Source organism: Xiphias gladius, chromosome 9 (genome assembly GCF_016859285.1).
Source record: "Xiphias gladius isolate SHS-SW01 ecotype Sanya breed wild chromosome 9, ASM1685928v1, whole genome shotgun sequence".
NCBI lineage: Eukaryota > Metazoa > Chordata > Actinopteri > Istiophoriformes > Xiphiidae > Xiphias > Xiphias gladius.
This window is the reverse complement of record NC_053408.1, coordinates 14,737,095-14,758,934: the sequence shown is the minus strand read 5'-3', so window position 1 is coordinate 14,758,934 and position 21,840 is coordinate 14,737,095. Positions and strand designations below refer to the sequence as shown.

At 39.2% G+C, this 21,840-nt stretch overlaps 1 protein-coding gene across 2 annotated transcripts; it reads right to left on the bottom strand.

Moving 5' to 3' along the window:
- Positions 1-840: 840 nt before the first annotated feature.
- On the bottom strand, positions 841-18,161 carry ace (angiotensin I converting enzyme (peptidyl-dipeptidase A) 1). Of its 2 annotated transcripts, none has more exons than XM_040135103.1 (25): positions 17,488-18,161; positions 15,272-15,442; positions 15,051-15,138; positions 14,199-14,342; positions 13,811-14,002; positions 13,083-13,180; positions 12,794-12,963; positions 12,200-12,423; positions 11,908-12,052; positions 10,993-11,091; positions 10,110-10,232; positions 9,814-10,019; positions 9,394-9,530; positions 8,871-9,029; positions 7,049-7,136; positions 6,595-6,738; positions 5,293-5,484; positions 4,727-4,824; positions 4,081-4,253; positions 3,378-3,601; positions 3,137-3,281; positions 2,883-2,981; positions 2,484-2,606; positions 2,001-2,204; positions 841-1,106 (listed from the first exon to the last, which is right to left on the bottom strand). In XM_040135103.1, the coding sequence occupies exons 1-25, from the start codon at positions 17,719-17,721 to the stop codon at positions 866-868; spliced, it is 3,921 nt and encodes a 1,306-aa protein (XP_039991037.1). In that variant the 5' UTR covers positions 17,722-18,161; the 3' UTR covers positions 841-865. The 2 variants fall into 2 exon arrangements, with proteins under 2 accessions (XP_039991037.1, XP_039991036.1); XM_040135102.1 differs by having other exon boundaries at positions 841-1,050; positions 2,020-2,204.
- Between the last annotated feature and the right edge of the window lie 3,679 nt (positions 18,162-21,840).

Here is a 21,840-nt window from a genome sequence, read left to right as displayed (position 1 = left end):
TAAATTGTACATAGTAACAATTTACATTGAATAGACTATTTGAATGAATGCATATGTCATTGGCCTTTGTTGTTTCACTTTCCCTAAGCTTTGTATTTATGTATGAGACAGCAAGCTGACACTTGGATTGTTTCCAAGCCACTGTGGCCAGCCTGCGCTACTGAAGATATACTGGATCAGGGGAAGACAGTCATTGAACGGTCTCTGATAGGACTAAGTGTTGCGTTACCACTCTTGTCCATGCTACCTGAGAGCCCAGAGCTACTCTGTTTTGACTGTGGCCAGTACAGAGGCTCCACTGAATCTGTTCGTGAAGAGGGAAGGCCTGAAACCAATGCACAAACTTTGTTCTCTGTGGTAGTGTTGTTTTTTGTTTTTTTTTTGTTTTTTTGTTACTGTGCAGTTTCAATGTAATTAAATTGTTTTTAACAACCTTTGGAGTTCAATTGCTACCAGGAGACATTCTGTGTTTTCCAAGATGTCTTGTTTGAACACATAGGCAGAATAAATATTTAATGTCTTTATTGTATAAATGCATAGGATTCAACAAAAAAGAAGCTAAATCAAATATTCAAAATGCTTACACATTTAACGAATTTACAGACAAAAATTTTAAAATATGTTCTTCCTAAACATTCAAATATTACAAATACATTACAAAATAGCAATGTTCTTTTGCATAGGCAAAAAATAATTTGATCCAAGTGTATACAATAAATATACAACACAAGATAGAGAGGGAGGACCAAAAAGAAAAGCAAATTTGATCACATGTACTGTACAGTACTCAAAAACGCTGATGTTCACATTGAGGTTGGTACTGTGTCTAAAGGCCTCACTTTAGCCTTTTAGCTGTCACTGACGACTAGTCCTTTTGCTTGAGCTCCATCGTGGATAAGGACTTTTCAGGCTTTCTTGACTTCCTGTACTTGTAGGCCAAAAGGATGGTGGCCACCAAGAGGACCAATCCAATAACCAACAGGGTCCACTGGCCAGCTATGGCAGCTGAGCCCTCCACACTCATACCCAGGAAGTTCACTCTATTTGCATCTGGACACACACATAGAAATACTGAGTAAGTGACACGTGGGATTGACTGTTTTTCACTCACTAACTCATTCATTTGCATTCAGCAAGCTGCAGATTTTCCACAAGAGGAAGCTGTTCAATCATTTTTACAGCCGTTCCACACATGCCTACTTGTGGAAGCTAAAGGGAAAGAGATAAAAAGCCAAAGCGATTCAGATATGCAGAAGTATATATTTTGATATCGCCACCTACAGGAAAGAATTGCTGCTGCAATTATGACACAGTCTGCAGGCAATGAGTATTACATCTGTGATTTTTTTTTAAAGCTGAATATTTTTGTGTGGGTGTGTGTTTTTGAGTTTTTACATTTTGAACTTGTGCCAGCTGTTAGCTAAATCATTCATGAGAATTGAACATCCATGGCTACGAAATGAAAATCAGTCTGTCGCTTATTTTCTTTTTCTTTTTTTAACATGACAGTGACGTAATCTTTACAGTGCCGGATACCAACATGTAAAGTTCAGCATTAAAGAACCCACAATGCAAAAAAAAAAAAACATTCTCTAATCTTTTTCTTCTGGCCTCTGCATCCCACCCCCATTTTTTAACACTTTGTTTTTACCTCCTTTATATTATTTATGAACTTATTTATTCATGTTTACATCTAAAGTCTGTATTTTTCTGTTGATCTCTTCAAAATTAGCTGCATTCTCTTTTCCCCACTATGTCTTCCCAGCTCTCTCTTTCAGAAGATGAAGAACCTCATCAATTTTAATCTGTATACATCCTTTCAGAAGGATCTCATCAGTAAAACAAGAGGAGGAGGAGATTGATTTCGCTGTGAGACACAGCAGAGGATTTCGAAACACATTTGACTTGGAGCCTGGAAAACTTATTTAACACATACTTCCAGTGAAAAGGCTCGCCTACATGCAAATGTCTCTCTGGGTGTATTAAAGTATGAAAATGACTTGAATGTACTGGACATACTTGAAGGTTTCCAGTTGTACTCAGGCCACCCACGAACATCGTTGTTCTTGTTGTTCTCTGCCTCCAGCCATTGAATGAGAGGTTGGAAATACTGCATGAGTGGCTGGGCACTCATTTTAGGCTGGCCGGTGATCATGGTCATAGCCTCGGGCCATGGCTTACTGAAGCCCAGCTTCATCGCATCACTGCAAAAAACAACACAGGTCAAAGAGGAGCTCAGGGACGACGAGGATCAGCAGCAAGAGAGTTACACACGTTGACATTAAATCTTTCAGCTGTCAAATGATAGTGTTACAGTCAGTCTGTTCTTTATGGAACAAAAGTAAAATACAATATACATTGTTTTTAACTGTGAAGAAAGTTGAGATTTGACGGTTCTGAGGTTTTTCATGTCACAATTGCACCATGAGATATGGAAGTTACATAAAGGATATTTTTGGTGGAAACACTATTAGTGTACTAACCCCAGCAGCTTCCCAGCTTCTTTAGATTTGTAGATATCGCAGGTATGGAGAGGCCCATCATGCTTGGCAGCATCACACAGAGCCTTGTGGAACTGAAACTGGATGATGAAGCTGACAAAGTACCTGATTGAAGATCAGCAAAGATTTACTGTCATGACTGCACTTCAATGCCGGCAGAGACCACAAAAACAAAGTAAAACAAAAAAACAAGCTGATACTGTTACATCAATTGTAATGGTGATTGATTTTTTTGAGCCATGTGACTAAGTGCACATTATGTCCTGCAACATATTTATCTTATCTATCCGTTGTTGATTAGAGCATGTTGAGGCAGTTATCAGTCTATCTGTGCTCAATTATCAGGTGTCCCGTTTGTTCTGTCAACTCAGGAAATTTTACCTGACGTAGGGAACATTAGCAGGGATGTGGAACTTTGCACCTGGGTCAAAGTCATCCTCAGTGCGGGCTACAGGTGGACACAGTCCCTGGTACTTCATTCTGCAATGGAAAGAAGAAGAAGAGTATAATCTGGTTGTTATTTAGGTAAATAATTTACAAATGCAATAATTTGTTACACAACCACTTACTTATTAACTTTCCTCTGTCTAATAAACATTGTGCATAGTAATTGTAAAAGTGCTGGTGAACTTTACCTGAGATTCCACCACTCTTTATTGTACTCAGTCGGTGGGATGCGTCCATCAAATACCTTCCATCTCCACTGGTCCATCAGGTAGCCAAAAGGTAGGAAGGCGATCTTGTCAAGCGCCATGCTCATCAGGAAGTTGATATCACTCTCTAGAGAAAAGGACAGAAACACCTTAACCATGAGCCGCGTTATAACATCATATGCTTCTACAGAGTTATGTAGTACTCGGGGTCAGGGTCACCCACCCTTGTTGTTCTCAACTTTGTCCAAGAGGCCAATGCTCTGCAGATGTTTGGGTGTTGACACAGAGAGTGCTAAAACATCACCAATGGCCTCATGGAATCCAGGGTTGGCTCCATCACGGAAGGACACAGGCTGGTCTTTGTACTGCAGGAAGTACTGGACGTGGCCCATCTCGTGGTGAGCTGTAATCAGGTCATCCATAGTCACAACTGTGCACTGTTTGATCCTGGAGAGACAAACAAGGCAATAATTACAGCAAAGAACCCAGAAATCCTACATCTTCCTGAGTTCCATAAACTTAAATGGTACTGAAAATGAAGTAGTTCAGTCCTATATGTCTTCCTAGCCCCAAACAAGGACTTTTGGCATCTCATCTCATTGGATGAATTTTGAATTCTGCATCATTTTTAGAGATGTCTGTGATTGTTAGTGATGCTGTCTCTAAGTATGTGCTTATGTGTGCCTCACTCTGTTTGTTGTCTGTCTTATCACTGTACTTAGTTCTGCTGTACTCAGGTCTTCTTTGCAAAAGATATCTTAATCTGAATGAGAATACCTGATGGAACAACAATTATATAAAGGCATGATATATAAGATTATATATTAAACTCAACTAAGACCACCAGGCTGTCAGAGGACTGATGATAGCCTACCAATCAGTTAGGTTCAATAAAAATGTAAAATAAAATAAAATTGAGGATTAACCTGAAATCTTTTCGGTTGTAGAAGTCCCATGCCGAGGCGTGGCACACCACCTGGCGTCCATCAGACGGCTTCTCCAGCATGGACTTGTCCCAGAACTCTTTTGGCATTGGCAGCAAACCAAGAGAAGTGAAAAATTTGTCTGATTCCTCGAACATTCTGGTGGCATTCCATTGCTGAATGGGGAAAATATGAGTATCAGTGAAGACCTGGAGGATTGTGTATATAAACAATTTTCTCAGAAAGTGAGATATTCAATGTGTGGAAAAAGCAACAGCTACTTCACAAAGTGTAAACAGATTATAATTATAATTATAATTATAATTATAGATTCAACCTCAAAAACATGTACGGTACATGATATATTCATGTATTATGTAAACTTCACATAGTTATGGATGACTGCTGCTTTTTGCTGCTTTTATTTATTGAAATTAAAATCCTCTTTATTTGTCCTCATTCCGCTTGAGCCTTCACGCTGTCCCACAGCCATGTCTTATATTCACCGAAACAAACTGACCCTGTACCTCTAAAGCTGCAATGCGATTGGAGGAAGAAGGTATGAGTGTGTGTCCTTTGTGTCTGTCCTTGTGTATTCATGTGTGGAGATATGATCATTATGCAACAGCTGGTTCATTTGTTCGTTCACCTGTTCCACCATAGCTGGTGTGGCGTCAACCTGCGTTGCATGTGGATAAGGAATGACCAAATCCATTATGCCAGACCATGTCTGTGCCCACATGTTGCCTGAAAGGACAGAAGACAGCATTCATATATCATATTTGTAAGTCTATGAAGTTATGGGGAAAGTCATCCTCAGCTCTGCCAGTGTTTAACCAAGTGGGATTTGTGACAGTGAGTCAGTCCAGTCCCTGACCGTGTGGAAGTGTCACAGGCAATCTCACGCTTGACGCCTCTGAAAGCAAATTAAACCCCATCTAAACCCAAATGCATCTACACCCAACAACAGAATATCAATAGGGTATGCAGCCACATAAAAGAAGAGTTTTGGCTGTAATCTTAGAATCCTTAGGATTCAATAGTGAAATACTGGATGAAGTGACCTTAGCCTCAACTCCTGAAAGCCTATTATAATACAAACAAAATTCTGAAGGCTGTGTAAAGCCCTAGATATTGTACACACATACAGTGTATCTTTATGAACAGTCAAAAAAGCTGCAGCTCTTTCAAAGAAAGTTCGATCTTGTTACTTACCCAGCAAATGAGCAGGAATGGGTCCCCTCAGGTTGATGTACTTTGGACCATACTTTTTGTACAAAGCCCTGCGAACATAGGCATGTACGTTCTGATAGAGCGGTTCCAGCTCCTTCCACAGAGTCTCCAGGTCTTCCTCAAAGGTAGGAGTTTCGTATAGGGAGCGCCAGAAAGCACCATTGTCAGGGTGACCTACAGAGAGTACCAGGGAAAAACACAGCCAACAGTGAGGTGTATTTTCTCAATAAAGTTTGTAACACAGACAATGCAGACTGAGTTTTAAGTAAACATGTCATCTGAGCAAAGCTTGCGTCTGGAGCAACAATGATGCTACTTTCTCTTGTTTATGTTTTCCCAGTGGGTGGGTAAACTACTCAACAAAACTGAACAATGACAACAACAAAAAAAGAATTCAGTAATTAATTTTAAAAAACCCTTATAATTTGTAAATATCGCTAAATATCGCTGATATGTCTCGTTTCAGCTGAGAATGTCAGCTAAAATCATAAACAATAAAAAAAAATTGTTTAAGAAAATGCGCCTATTGACTTTTTTAGCTCAGCTCAGCACAAAGACTCGAAATGGGGAAAAAGCTTGCCTTGATACGTCCCAAGATAGCAAATCTGTTTATCAGCAAGGAAGGGATATGTGCCGAACTATTTCTTGCCAGCAATCAGCGGAGATTTCAGGAAGTTACTGGTCCTGACCAAGAAATAATCTGGCACATAACCCCCTGTAAAATGGCAAAAAAATGTTGTTTTAAGACTTCGGTTTTTATACACACTAAACAAATAAGATACAGCTTCTTAATTTGCTTCAGCGGTGCTGATAGGAAGATTTTGTTACCAGTGGACAGACCCAGGCTAGCTGTTTCCCTCAGTTTCGAGTCTAAACTGTTTAGTTTAGTCTAAACTCTTTAGTTTTGTGTAGTCTAAACTAAACAGCTGCTCGCAGTAGTTTCATATATACTGTACAGACATGAAAGTGCCATCAATCTTTTCATCTAACTCTTCGCAAGAAAACAAATGAGCATATTTCCCAAAATGTCAACTCTGCATGGGTAAAACAATCTAAATCAGCCACTTTCCATTGTTAGTAAGTACTGATGGAGCTGTGTCAAAAGTGATTCTTTGGCTGCACCAGTTTAAAACTGACCGATTGGATTATCTTTGTCTTCAGTACAGCTCTGCTTCTGAGAAATTAGATGTTAAATCTGCTTTCTACTGCTCCCCAAGGCTTGCCCTTGTTGTATTTTTCAAGCAAAAGAGATCAGGGAGAGAGTGGACTTAAAATGATCCATACCATTGAGTGTGGCCGCTTTGTTGGCCAGTTCAACATATCTCTTGTAATCCGAACGAATTACTTTTCCAGCAGCGTCTCTCCATCCCTTCCAGGCAAATAACAATTCATCATAATCCTTAGACTCTGCCATGATTTTCTGGAGATCTGAAAAACACAGCACATTTATTTATTTCACTTGCTTACCTACTGTATACTATACTATGCAGCACAGCATGGTGTCTTGTTACTATTGGTTAATTTTTCTTGTGAAATTATCAGGGCAAATTGATAATTATTGTACTTATTACAGTTATTAAATTATTTCTTGGTAGCCAAATTTAATTCCATGTATCAGTTACCAATAATTTAAAAAAAACTTTGCCATTAACTATGGTAAGTATTGAGCAGTTACTGCACTGTTTGCTCATACTTTACATTCTTTATATTAGGATTGGCATATATTCCATAGTCTTACCTGGATCCAGGGGGTGACATTTCCCACTATCCCTGCAGACCTCAGCCACACTGTACTTGGTCTCCATGTTGGACAGGAGAGTGTTGTACTGACAAGGTAAAGGCATTCACCAAGCATTAGATCAAACTGAAACCTTCAGCAATTATCTGTTTTTTTTCATATTTCTACATGTGCTTTCTACAGCTGCTTAGATGGAGGGACGAGGGTATGAGCATGAGAGATAAGTGTCTTTCACAAAAGTGAGAATCACTGAAACAATGTGTTGATAATTCATTTGTTGGCAATGGCTGCATTTTTCACACAGCCACTGCTTTTTGAGTGCAGCAGCCCTGAGTTGGCTGATACTTCTTTGACATCAACTAAACTGCTTTGTGTTATATCACACTGTGTTCCCTTAACCACAGCTCCTGGAGCCCTGTGTCCCATCCAAAAAGAGCTGTCCCCTTTACTATAATACTACAGTTTAAAAAAAAAGCATAATACACACATGCAAGCAAACAAATTGACAGCAGTTTGCTCTTGTTAAGGTTCAAAAACAAGCCCAAAGTATTTGTGCCTCTTGTGCCTTTAGTATATCTGAAAGTCCTTTGAATGTGGCCTTTCCAATATATTCATATTTTACTTCATTTGATGTAGTTCAATCTCAAAGGGCAACCCCCAATGAAAATTTTTTAAAATTGTCAGAGCACAATTTAGCCAAGGTTGATGGCCATGGATCAAAATGTAAAGAAGACAAATATTCATAATAGCGTTAATGACCTTGCAAAGTCTACAGGCTAATGTTAGACTAATTTTTGCCTTCTCTAGACAGTCTATATGGCTTTAAATGTTCAGCCAATTAGGGCTAATGAAATAGTGTAGATAACTCAGAGTAATAGTAAAATGTGTTTTCTTTTTGTAAAGTTGACCTGACCCAGGTGCAAAGTTACTTCCTTATAGACTGTTTTTGAGGCAGGCATGCACAATTTCGCGTGAAAGGTTGCAGTTTTAGCTTGTTGCATGTAATGTTTGGGCCAGAGCCATATATATTAATAAAGAAATAAAAAAAACTTTTAAGTTAGGCCAGCTTGCAATTTTTCTGTTGTGTTGTGTTGTGTTGTGTTTTTTCTGTTGTGCTTCCATCAACTTTCAGTTGATGGAAGCGACAGATGAAAGGCTTTTGATGGAAAATGCGTCAAGCTTAAAATTGTTAAGTGAAGTTTTTTCTGAATACACGGCAGGCATCTAATAACATAAGTTACATTACATAAGACATCTGGAATATGTCCAGCGTCTGTTATATTTTGATGGCAAACAGCAGGAATTTCATACATGCAATCGTCACTAGTGTAAGGGAAGCTTAGTACTCTTAACCTGTGCTGTCAATTGATGCTCTGGGGCAAACTAAGTTCATTTCTGACTACCTCCAAGATCTAACTTTGTGTATTCTGGGTTAGCGACATTACTGATTCTAGCCGCCATTTCTTTCGTTAGCTCCATAATGTTAGCTAGCTAGAGCAAACAGAGATCTATCATCGTGAGCAAATGACACAAACAAATTTTTCTTTAATAACCATTTTACTGGTTTCACAAAAGTTGTTGTTCTTTCTAAACACTGAAAGTGTCTGTATATAAATTAGCTTTATAGTAGTGTGTTTTTTGCATCCATGTTGCATCCACATTGTTGATTATTTGTTATGGGAAACACTTGTGGTTTTCTGTCTATTATTGTCTCAGAAGAACAACCCCTTGTGGTGCAACATGACCAATAAAACTATTTCTGTCCCCAGAGCAGTGTGGACATGAATAAAGATTTGTAAAACTAAAATAATTTTTTCAACACCTCTTCCAGCTCTGCTGGGGGCAGTGCGGCCCTCTCAATGTCGCTGAGTTTTTTGATGATGCGTTTGACCAAGGCGTCCTGGAAGTCAGTTGTGTCGTACTGACGGGCCTTCTGTCCATACTTCAGGGTGTGGGCTGACATCTCCAGATTTTTCTCAAGCTAGAGAAGAATAATGAAAACTCTTCAGTTTTTCTTTTTTTACATTATGTTTCAATGGAAGCAAAGTGATTAGAAGGATGGATGGATGGACAGGTTAAGGGATGCACAGAGAGGGTCATAGGTAAATAGAGAGATAGAATCATGCATACATACTTACATGGGTGGATTAGTGACTCATTGACTAAATCAATTATTGATTCATTGACACATTTTTGATTGAGCAATCATTTTATTGTTTCCTGATTTAATGCAAAAAGTCAACATAAGTCAACATGCAGCAGTCATTCACATTTGAATGATGAAAGATGATGCTTGAACAATGTTCAAGTGATCTCACTGGAGTCAGTCAGTCACAGGGTCTCACCATCGCCTGCTTATTGGCTTCATTGATGTCAGTGTTGTACTTCCAGGAGGCCTCAGTGTAGGCATTCCACACCGCCTCAGCTGTACTGTTGTAGTCGTCCAGAAACTTCTTTGCATCAAGCTCATCTGTATTCTTTTCTGGGGAAACAAGGAGAAGGAGAAATCAGCTCAAATGCAGGATGCGTACTGTAAATAAAGATCCATGTAATTAAATCTGAAAAATACATTTTAGCCACGTTATAAATTATGATGTGTGAATTATGATTATAATATGTAGACACCAGAGGTTTATATCTTTTTAGGCATTTGCTTAAAGAAAACTGTACTTTTCTGTTTATGTGCAAGAAAATCTGGGAACAGGCTGTTATTCTGATGTTTGATTCATTTAAAACCACTACTTTTGCTCACAGTCCCCTCTTACCAATATCCTCAGGGTAGCCATCGGGGATGGGTGGGACCCAGTTAAAGTCTGGCCATCCCAAGGTCTCATGTTTATTTTGCATTTCTAGCCACTTAATAATGGGTTCAAAGTATTTCATCAGAGAGCTAGCATTCATCCTGTTGGTTCCTATAGTCTCTTGGAGCACTTCAGGCCAGGGTTTGGATGAGCCAGCCTGGAGAACTTTCCTGGAGGAGGAAGAGGGAAATTGTATTACATCTTTACTGTTTCCATAAACTATTACTGTGGACAATGGAGGCCCTAATTAGATCACGTACTTTAAAATGAGGCCTGCTTCTGTGGAGCGGTAGATGTCACATGTGTGCAAAGGACCTGTGTGTTTGGCTGCTTCGCATAGTTTTTCATGAAACTGGAACTGCAGGATGAAGCTGACAAAATACCTATAGGGCAGATATTGTCATCTCTTTAGTGCATCACATTTACTATATCACTACTTTTCAAAATTTTCCCAATAATTTTTTAAAAGAACATATATATATATATATACATATTTCATAATGAGACATGAGGTAAGAACAAGATCTTGAAGCTACACAAAAACTTTAAAAGCAGAGGAAGGTCAAAAACAACTGATCTAGGTTTGTTACAGCTAAGTAAATAAAATAAGTAAAATGAGTCTTATCTTCTATACTTTTTGGTAAAGACTACTCAAAATCTTTCATACTTCAATACACTGATTAGAAATATGTTAATGTTTGCTCGCTTAACTAAGTGTTAATGTTTGACTAATTGTCTTCCTCCACACCGTTAAAAAATAACGGGTCAGATGCTTTTCTTATAAAGCCCCCTGCCTCTGCAACAAGTTTCCTGTTATTGTATATTGTTATTGTATTGTTTAAACCCACACTCCAATGACAGGAATTCTGTCCGAAATTACAGCACACACTGCATTAATCCCCAGATCCCCATCCATTCTTGCATGTTATAAACTTGACTCATTTTATATACACACACTTGCCAGAATTGTGCACTAAGAAGGCGGTCCTCATCTTTAAAGCACTTTTTGACTAGTCTGGGTGAGTAAAGCAATAATCAGAGAGCTAAGAAAATACAAATAGATGTAATGAAAATGTCACCAGCCAGAGCTGATTTTCCATATCCCTTCTATTACACAGGGGTGTCAGTGAAACAAGATGCTACCTGATGTACGGCGTGTTTCCAGGGATATGGAATTTTGCTCCAGGATCAAAGTGCTCCTCGGTACGTCTGGTGGGTGGGCAGATGCCTTGATATTTTGTCCTTTAAAAAGAAATAAGAAACAAATGGATTTAGAACACACTGGCATGTGGTTACATTACATGTAAGTGTCAGCTGAGTATGAGTGCTCTTTTTCCAAAAACAGCTTGCCTCACACAAACACTCACACACCTAAGTTTGAATGCTAGCCAGTACAACCACTGTCTTCTACTGCAACTACAGAGCAGCTAATCTGTTGGGGCTGGGATTCGCTCAGTCTCACAAAGTTGTAAAGGGGTTATGGAAAATCAGTCCTTCACTGACCATTCAGTATAATTTTGTTATCAGCAGAATCTGAAGCTCCCCTTGGTTTTACAGAGTTTGCTAGTGAGTTTCAAGTCATTGTTTATCTGTCTACCCTGCACTTTAACTGTTTAGGTTCACTCTCGCCGCTCTCATAGCTTTATTTTTGGCCGCGGCAAGCAGCTGTTATCAGCAAAAAAAGCTTTTAAACACCCACTCTATACTACCCGTTCAGCAGACAGACACAGTTAGAGACTAGCTGGTGAACATAGTGAAGAATTTATGAGCTAAATAGCCAGAAATTTCCCTCAGAAGCTGGTGGGGACCAAAAATAGAGCTAAAAGAGAGTGAAAATTGGACTTAAATTCATAAGGTGTACAATTAAAACAACTCCTAACGAATGATATTGTTGCTCTGGAACTGCTGGATGTGTAGCTTCATTGATACTATACAGACATGAGAGTGGTATTTATCTTCTGATTTAACATTCAGCAAGAAAGTGAACAATGGTATTTCTTAAAAATAAAGTACATGAAAAATTTTGTAAATATATTAAGTCTGTGCATAAAAGCCTACCTGAGGTACCACCAATCAGAGTTGTACCGCTCTGGAGGAGTGCGTCCACTGAACACGCTCCATCTCCACTGGTCAATGAGGTAGCCAAAGGGGAGGAAGGCTATCTTCTCCAAAGCCATCTTTAACAGGTAGTTGATATCAGTTTCTGGAGAAAAACAATGCAGCATTTAAATTTTTTTAGAATAAATGGTTATGAATAAGATCTTTAAAAATTCACCATTCAGCTCTGTGTGAGGGTATTTCAGTGGTGTGGATTTTATTATTTTATTTATTTCCATCTTATTCTCTCTACCAGTGTCAGAGGTTGCAGATTCCAGCAGATTAATGGTTTTCAGATGTTTGGGTGTGGAAACGGACAGAGACAAAACATCGCCAATAGCCTCGTGAAAACCGGGGTTTGCCCCTCGACGGAAGCCCACAGGCTGGTCTTTGTACTGCAGGTAATACTGGACATGCCCCATCTCATGGTGCACAGTGAAGAGCTGCTCCATCGTCACTGTGGTGCACTGCTTGATCCTAAAGAGGATGAAAAATTAATGTAATTTATTAATGACGTTATATTATCAGGTTTTATCAACCAAATTTTCAATCTGTGTATTAACTGAAGGTTAAAGTTAATTCCCTAAATATTGACAGTGCAGTCCATAAGTATTATAGTTTGTTGTGCTGCACTCCAGCACATTTGAAATTTATGGCATTGATGGCAAGTTCTGACTTTCAGATTTACTTTAAGGATCTTTATATCCACAACCAATAAACTTTTTAAAGCTCTATACAAATGAAAGAACTAAATGTATGAGTCCTACACTGTTCACACTGTGATTGAGAAGATCTTTGTGTTCAGTGTACAGTATATATATTTATCTGTTTTAAACTAAAATTTTACCTGAAGTCTTTGCGATTGTAAAAGTCCCAGGCAGACGCATGGCACACCACCTCTCGATCATCAGGCTTTACCAGCATAGATTCATCCCAGAACTCCTGAGGCATCTCCTCTAAACCCAGAGAGGTGAAGAATTCCTCGGCCACACGAAACATGTGCGTGGCATTGTAGCCCTGTGAAGAGGAAATAATTACACAAGTCACAATTCGCCTATAATTGCCTAAAAATCGAAAAAGACTTGGATTTACGAGATTTCTGATATGTGGTGGCATTTTTCTACAGGTTTACTTACTTGTTTGACCATTGCATCAGTCACATCCAAGTTGGGTTTGTCTGGAAATGGGATCATCATACCATAAATATTGTTCCAGGTCTGAGCCCACATATTTCCTGAGGGTGAGGAAGAAAACACACTTAAGCAACAGTTCTGACTTGTTATGGGATACTAAAACTATTTGCCATGGTGTGTCTACATCTTAATGCTCTGAAGTCGTATTGTCCCATGTGTGATTACATCTTTAATGATATTCTAGGCTTTTATTGATAATTACTGTTTATGGTGGGGACTGTATGAATACTCCTGAGTCTGTTTGACTTTTTATCAAAGCAAGACCCTTACCAAGGTTAATAATATTTCGTTTGGACCCTCCTTTTGACTTGGAAAAATTGCTAGCTCAAGAGGAACACTTTCCCTGGTCGCCTGTGTAACACATGTCAGCAGCTGGTGGTGTGTGAGCTCAGCGGAGAGCCATGAATAGAGCTCAAGATAGTCAAAAAATTGAGTCATGGATTTGTTGCTCAAAATGGGTAGCACACAGTTTTTGACTCCCCTCCCTTGGGTGATATAAAATATAAATCCAAAATAGAGGCAAAAAGAACAGATATATAATACTTTCTTTTCTGACCCCACATCCTCCTAATAATTTTGGTACAGCCCCTTGTGTAATGTAGCATATTTTCATGGCTCTCGTCAGCAGATAGTGTATGTAAGCTACATAAAAATGTTCTTTTGTAGCCTACCTAGCAGGTGGGCAGGGATAGGTCCTTTAAGGTTGATGTACTTGGGACCATACTGGTTGTAGAGCTGGCGGCGAACAAAGGCATGCAAGTTCTGGTAGAGGGGCTCAATGGTCCTGTAGAGATCCTCTAAATCCTGCTCAAAGGTCTCAGACTCATACCCAGACCGCCAATCAGCTCCAGTGTCTGCAAATCCTAAAGAGGACAAAATGATAATGTTCTTTAGCTCTTTTTTCACTTTTTCTTGCGCTTTCCCTTCCTCTGCAAGTCATTTCTGGTCCTTTCATTTTTCTTTATTCATTTATTATGTCATTATTACTAAATGAATTATTTATTTGCAGCATTAATAACCTTGTGCTCTCAATGACAAAGGTCAAGGGGAAGTTCTTACCATCAGCTTGAGAGGCTTTGTTGCTGAGCTCCACAAACCTGGGGTATAACTTCTTGAGAGGTACACCAGATGCATTGTGCCAGCCCTCCCAGACGTACAGCAGTCTCTTATAGCTCCTGGAGTTAGCCATGATATCTGTGAGATCTGCAAAGTGAATACAAAAAATACACCACAACCTCAGTCATAAAGAAAATGATGAAATATTAAGGGAGACTGTACGAAGTTTTTCCTAGAATAATTAAGTTGCATCTGTGTTTAGATGACTCCATTCTCCACACTCTATCAGCAGGAAACGGCAAGAACAGATGCATTATTCAAGAGATTAGCTTGGAGTTATGACAGTTCCATGATACTCTGGGCCTCATGCAAAACAACGTTTATCTTCAAAATGCCAGGAATAGGAAATGAAGGTGAGAAAAAGCAAACATTTTAATTAGAATTAATTTTTTTTTCTCTACTTGTCATACTGTGTGTGTTGGCAAGCATGTCTCACACTTATTTCTGGCAGTTGTTGCTGACAGAGCACAGGGCCATTGTTCACGAGAAATATCTGTAGCCTTAAAAGCTACTGATGTTGTTTCTATAGCTTTTTACTCAACACTCAAGGGCACATCCATAACACTTCCTTTGGAGACCTCTCTGAAGTCATTTTGCCCATCCTGTTACTTTTCCAAGAGCCGATAAGCTCTTACAACTGTTTTTGTTCCTAGACTTCCCCTCCACATTGTTGTTTGTATCATATTCTTTAATGTTCCTCTGTTCCTGTTTCTTTCAAAGAACATCAAAACATCTGTATCATATAAAGCATGCATCTTGAGCCTAAAACTGAGTATTTATCCCATATTTACTCACGAGGTTCCAGGCTCCAGCTTATGTTTGGCTGTGGATGAACTTTGGCTGTTGAATAAATATTGTCCATGGTGCTGAGAATGGTGTTATACTGCAGACAAGAAAAAGAGATTTGAAATCATTCTTTGTTCAATAGAGGTAAACACTGATGTGACAATGACAAAAACAGCATTAAATGAACTCACAGCTAATTTCCCAGTAGAAATTATAAAACAGAAACAAACCTCCTCTCTTTGTTTCTTGGGGAGATTGGCAGCTCCCAGTATCATGATCCTTTCCATCAGTTCCTTGTCTTTAGGGTCGGGGAGCGAGCTGAGAAGCTCATTAGAGAAGATGTGCTTGGCCTTTAACCCCCAGGCTTCAGAGAACTCCTGCTCTTCAAGGGATGCATTTACCTGAAGGTGAGAGGAGGAGGAAGTGAATGACAGTGATACATTGGATCTCTCCAATTCTGCAACAACAGTACTAAGGAACAAAATCTAAAATTTAAAGGCCTGGCATGAGGCAATAATAAATATGGAGCCATTAAGCTTCTTTATGTCTTCAAGCGTGTGTGTACAAGCAAGAAAGGTCCACAGTAACAAAAGAATGTTATTTTCCTGCGTAGTCAGTCATTTTTTGCAATATTGATGTGTGTCAGGAATGGACATTGGGCAGAAACAAGAGTATCAGACTTCCTTACAAGTATTGGATGGATTGTCATGCGGTACAGACATTCATGGTGTTTTAATTTTGATGATCCTCTGACTTTTTATCTCACACCATCATTTAGAAAAAATTTGTCCAATACTTCAGTTTCCTTATTTAATAGTTTGCTTTTCTTAACAATGAACAATGCAGCCTCACAGGAGCCTTGCACGCTTAGTCATGTTATTCAACTCTCATACCCACAACATGTCTTCATTGAGGCTCAATGTTCCTTAATAGCTATAAAAACACATCCTCTCTTTGGGATTGATAAAGTGTTCTATCTGATCATTGAGAGCAAGGAAAGAACATTGAAATAACCCTAGCTCAAGGATAATATTTTTAACAAAGTGCCTTGGCCTCACTGAATCCCTAGAGCTTTTGTTTATGGCACTCTGGGAGGTCATGGACCTGTCATGGGTCGTTTTCATTATGTTACGACCATTTCCATTATGTATGGAAAGCTGCATGGATGGTATATGTGCTGAAAATTGATTTGCTCCTATTCAAAATGATGCTGTATTGTTACAGCACAATGCATCCCATATACTGCGCCATTTTATTTTTCCCAAGAAAAAAATAAAAAACAATTGTGTTTTATTGTGTTGCAACCCTATACCATGTGCCACGTAAAAGATGGGAAATGGAAATCACACTGTTAATCAAGCCAATCTCAAAAATTAGAAAATATCGGCACACACCCAAATGAGGGGGAAATGGGTGTGTGTGTGAGTGAGTGTGCATTTGGTGCATACAGAGAGTATATATATAGGTTGTAATTTAATCCATTCCTGTCCTGTTCTAAACTACTGCCAGTTTATTTGAATAATTTTAACATAATGAACTTACAGTGCAGCATGAGTGGAATGCCACCATTAGAAAATTTGTCTGTCAGGCTGAATTGTCATCCTGCTGTGACAGCTGTCCAAGCATACAGAAAAAAAAAACTTAAGCTTCGCACTGAGTGTGTCCATTTGGCAATTTGCTCTCATGAGTTTATATATGACTGAGTAAGCTTGTATTGTTTTGTACATATTCATGAATATGAACACGTTGACTCTTGTTTTTGAAGGCAAATAAACACTCTTTCACACCTTTACAGTTTCACTGGCTCCTGCAACATCCTGCTTGGCTGAACTTTTCACCTGCTTTATTGCCGGTATTCAATGTCCCTTGTCTTCAATGTTTATGCAAATGTTCCTCAGGCATATGGTGAGATGAAACTCTAAAACCATTGCAATTTGCTAATAACCCTAGCTCCACTTTGAAATTTCTGCAAAACAGAGGCATTTTATTGACTGCAATTATTGCCACATTGGACCACAAAGACTATTAGTGTGTGTAAAACTGCATCCTATCAAGGGTGCATCCATCTGGAGAAACTGTATTAAGTTAAAAATATCCTCAAACAGACAGTTAAACAAATAAATAGCCAAAATAATAGCATACAAGACCCTCTAGAAATTAATTGACAACTTGTAGACCTTTGCGAAGGTTTATTCCAGTGACTCACTAACTGAGTTGGCTGCGTTGGGAGGACACTGACCATTTAATTCTGGAGCAAGATGAATATTGCCGATCTCCAAATCAAGCTGGGATCAGTTCCACAGAAACCCTTGACCATGCATGCTTTTGTGCTTACAAGGTTTCAGTACTGGCAAGCAATTATCTAAATGGTACCATTTCATTTCAGCAAGAGAGAAAGGTTCAGCTCACATTTCCTCTAAGTTCAAGGTTCCAGGAGTTTTCCTACCTGAAGCATGGAGTTGTAGTCTGTTATGTTGGTGTTGTAGTTCCAGGTGGCAGAGACGCTGTGGAATAACGCCTCCTCAGCAGTGCTGTTGTAGTCACTGAGGAACCTCAGTGCATCAGTCGTGGTATTTGAATATTCCCCTGGCAGCCAGCTTTCTGGCAGAGCCACAGAGAGTCCAAAGGCTGGAAGCAGCAGCAGCGCAGAGCAAAGAACCCTGTCCACAGCAGACCCCATGGCTATCTTCCTCCAAAGAAAGAGTGGAAGAGAAAACTTGAATATGGAAGAGTTGGGAGAAAGGACTAAAAATCCCCTTCACCAATGAAGTGAGAGGACACCTTCCCCCTGGATCTGTCGTCTTAACTACTCCTTCACTGCTCCCTCCTTAATCTCCCAGCCTGGCTGCTGGTGAAATGCACAGAAGCCAAAGAACAGATTCTTTTTAAGTGTCACTTTAACCCAGCCCACAGTTCCCTGCAGCCTTCGCTCTTACCACTTCACAGCACTGTACATATTTCCCCCAAGTTCCCTTCCCTACTCCTATCTTCCCTATCCCTCCCTTTTTCTCTGTTTGCCAGCCTGTCAGGAATAAGAAGGCTAGCAGTATCTTTGATCAGATCTAAGTTTCTATACCTGTTGAAGGTGAGAGATAAGATATGACACACCAGCTCAGTGTGCCTGTATGCCTGCTTTGCCTGTCTGTAGAGTGACGGCTCTTCAATAACCAGCACTGGATTTCCTGGGGAGGGACTCCACATACTTTGTTCTCAGTTCCCTCCTTCAGCTTAGTGACAACAGAGGGAGGGGGAGTTATAAAGACAGGGGAAATGAAAGAGAGAGGGGATAGGGGAATAAAATAGGAGGGGGTGACAAGATTGAAGACTGAGGGTTGAAAAGGCTCTAAGAGATTTGCAGAAAAAGTGAGATAGAAGCTCAAAATGGTGAAAGGAGCTTGGCGTTTATGCAGAATCAGAGCTTTTTCACAGCACAGCTTTCTCTCCCTAATCAGAGAAAAGTGTACATGCAGCAACAAATGACAGTGTATTTTCTTGTGCACTTTACTGATTGCAAGACTAAAGACATCCCCTTATTCATTAAAAGTTTGCAAGAAGCCCAGAAAAAATATGACGAGGTTCACAGCTGGCAGCTAGTGGAGGGATTTTCGAACTGTCTCCATTTATGGCATCTTTATTGTAAAAATCCAAAGTGTACAGTCCCACTGTACCATACCATGTAATAATTCTATTTTGTTAGCTGTTGCACAGCAAGTAAAGCTATAGCAAAGCTTATATCTGTTGCTGTCTGACTGTATATTGGGAAGTCAGATTAGCAGTAGAAGAGTATTCATTAAAGTAAGGGGGAAATATCCTTGCAGCTGTTTATCTCCATTTGAGGAAATAAGAAAAGAGTGAACTTTCTTGCCATAATTACTGAGAAAATAAGCAACATTTACTGAGTTGCTCTTAATCCCAAATTGAGATCTCATACTCATCCCTCTGGAATCCTTGAAGAGAGAAGTCCCAACAAGGATATAGTGAACAGAACATTAAGAGCAGATTTAATGAAAGAATACTAAATCTAATAGTGTCCATGATAGATTATATCCAAAGCAAACTGCCATGTTCAGAGTTTACACAAATTAAACACAAATTATATTTTGGGCATTTGGAAACCTGCATTAACTGATTTTGTAGCCATTCAGGGTCAGCAGACACAATTGGTAAAGGCAAAACTGACATATTATGACCTTTACATTGGTATGGTGAACAGTTGCAGGAGCGGACACTCCTCAGCAATCATTTGAAATCATGTAACATGTAAAATGTAACACTATAGAGGCTGGGGGAACTACAAATCAAAATGATAATTTGCTCTGGGTTCATCATCAGAAGGGACCCTTTCATATTAAACAGTCATTTAATCCATTGTTAATATGAAAATATTGATTATAGCAGCTTTAAATGTATTTTGCCTTAGTACGCCTTCAGTGCCACTTTGTATTCATTCTCCTGAACTCTGCAGAGCTGCAGAGCAGCGTGTAACCATGTGACCTGGTTCATTGCACCAATTCTACACGTGCATTGATTGCAACAAATTCCATTTCAGTAAGAGAGATTGAGTCTATTTCCAGATGTCACTGGCTAAGCACAAACAAAACGTTGCTCTTCAATTCTTAATTGGCTTCCTGTTGCATTTACCCTGTCATCCCTTTCATGTTTTATGATGCCATGTTCATGCGCTGTTAAAATCCTTCAGCTGATCAGTCACCTGACCTGGACAGATTAATGGATTTAGTTACACTTGGATCACGAATTTAAAGATTAACCTTTGTGAGTCCAAAGATAATAAGCACCTGGTTTCCTTCCTCTGAGTTTCTGAGGAAATATGCTATATAGAAACCAAACTGGTAGCAAATATGACAAAAGCATTTATATGGATTAATTTAGACATCGTTACACAGTTTTGAGTTTTTGAGTTTTGTGATGCAAATGTATTTTATAACAGAAGACCAACCATACTTATGAATACACTCTCTGATTTTGCCAAAAAAAAGGCCAAAAAAAAGTGTATCCAAATCTCAAATTTTCTCTCCATCTGATATTTTAATCTCGCCTGTGAACTGTGTTAACTTTGAAAACACTGACACTTAGTTAAGAGGATTTGAAGATATTTTGAAGACTAGTGAGCCCTGTTGACAAAACGAGGGAGTGTGTCTTTAAGTTGCTCAACAGGCCATTCAGAACAAAGCAGTGACTGAATGAGGTCATAAAACATGATAATGTTTAAGTTAATTATATTATATGGCACAAGCAAGGGATCATAAATTTTAATGACAAACGATGGGAAAACAGTGCTCTGAAGAGTTTGGTTTACTTTTTCAGGGAGAGTTTGGTTTGAATTAGAACTGTGGATGGATCATGTTACTTTTTACCAACGGTCAAGCATCAACGAAAAATGAAATCTGACAGTTGTTGGCTGTTGTTGGTTAATAGTTGCAGCTCATATTTCCCAGGTTCATGTCAGCCTTCAGGTGTCTGGCATGTTGATTAACAGTGGTTAGTGATAGTCTTTACTCATTAGTCAGTCAAAGTGTCTGTTAACCTTGATATTTATGTGACTACAGTAATTTAATAATTTACTGTTTTATAATGTCCAATTGATCCTTGTTGATCAGCAAAGGTCTCAAAATTGAAATGCTGTCTGAAACGAAATGGCTTTGATGGTGGATTAAATACTGGTTATGCTGATAAGGAGTTTCCCTTATCACAAGATAAAGCTGTAATTTTAATGATGCTGACATATTATTTTTTGGTAAATGAACTTAGTCAGATAACTTGGTAGGACTTGCTCAAGGTTGGGCTTAGAGCCTATTTACGATTCATTGCAACAAGCTGATTGTTAAAGTTAACTTTAGCCAATGAAACATGTGCATTAACACTTAAATGGGGGTCTTTGATGTGATCTCTTCAAAACCCCTGATTGAAGCTGGAACCACAGCTTGATCAGAATTCAGATTCAATCTGTTCAACTGAGCAGTCTTTGTCAGGTCAAAGCAGAAGGAGTCATTCTCAGCTCACAGTGAGGGTCACAGCTAGTTCAGCATTGGTCTACTGGATACAGTCAGCCCTCTGTGTCGAGATCTGCCACAATCAGGCCACCAGAAGTCACCTTCAATATCTACCAAGCCATAATAACAGACAACAGATGTTCCTGTAGATACACTTGCTGATGTCTTTGGAAACATGCGGCACATGTGAACCACCTGGAGTGGACTGGCTACTTATTGACAGAGTACATCCTAGCTGTGCTGATAGAGACGGATAATGCACTGTGATGAAGTGATCAGGCAGTGGTGGGTGTGTCAGACTTTTCACACACTTATCTTTGTGGCTGATTATGCCTGGTGATGATGGAGTGAAGTCAGAAAACCAACAATTTATATAAAGTGTGAAGAAAGATATTGTATCCCAAAAATAACTTCATATCTTGGATGAGAAAAGAAATGTATCATGAGGTCCTTGTTCTGCTTTTCAAAGCCAGTGACTCGTGAACTGATAAAAGTTTGAGAGAAGGGCAGCAGGTGCCTGAAGACTAATTGGAATTGAGTTCGCAGTTGTGTGAGACAATAAAATGTCCACAAAGAGTGTTAACTGCTGCCTTATTGTGTTTGTGTGTGTGTGTGTGTGTGTGTGTGTGTGTGTGTGTGTGTGTGTGTGTGTGTGTGTGTGTGTGTGTGTGTGTGTGTGTGTGTGTGTGTGTGTGTGTGTGTCCTGTACAATGTAGTTTTCCTGTAGTCTCAGCACAATAATTGAATTTGGCTTTTTCTTTTAATGGAAGTCTGTGAAGTGTGGAGAG

What these genes read in the sequence shown, in the direction of transcription:
- ace (XM_040135103.1), bottom strand. Translation starts at nt 17,721, where the DNA reads ATGGGGTCTGCTGTGGACAGGGTTCTTTGCTCTGCGCTGCTGCTGCTT. An exon ending in GAAGCAGGCCTCATTTTAAA is followed by an intron (nt 10,020 to 10,109) that starts GTACGTGATCTA and finishes TTCCTCCTCCAG; the next exon opens with GAAAGTTCTCCAGGCTGGCT. An exon ending in CACCAGCTATGGTGGAACAG is followed by an intron (nt 4,254 to 4,726) that starts GTGAACGAACAA and finishes TTCCCCATTCAG; the next exon opens with CAATGGAATGCCACCAGAAT.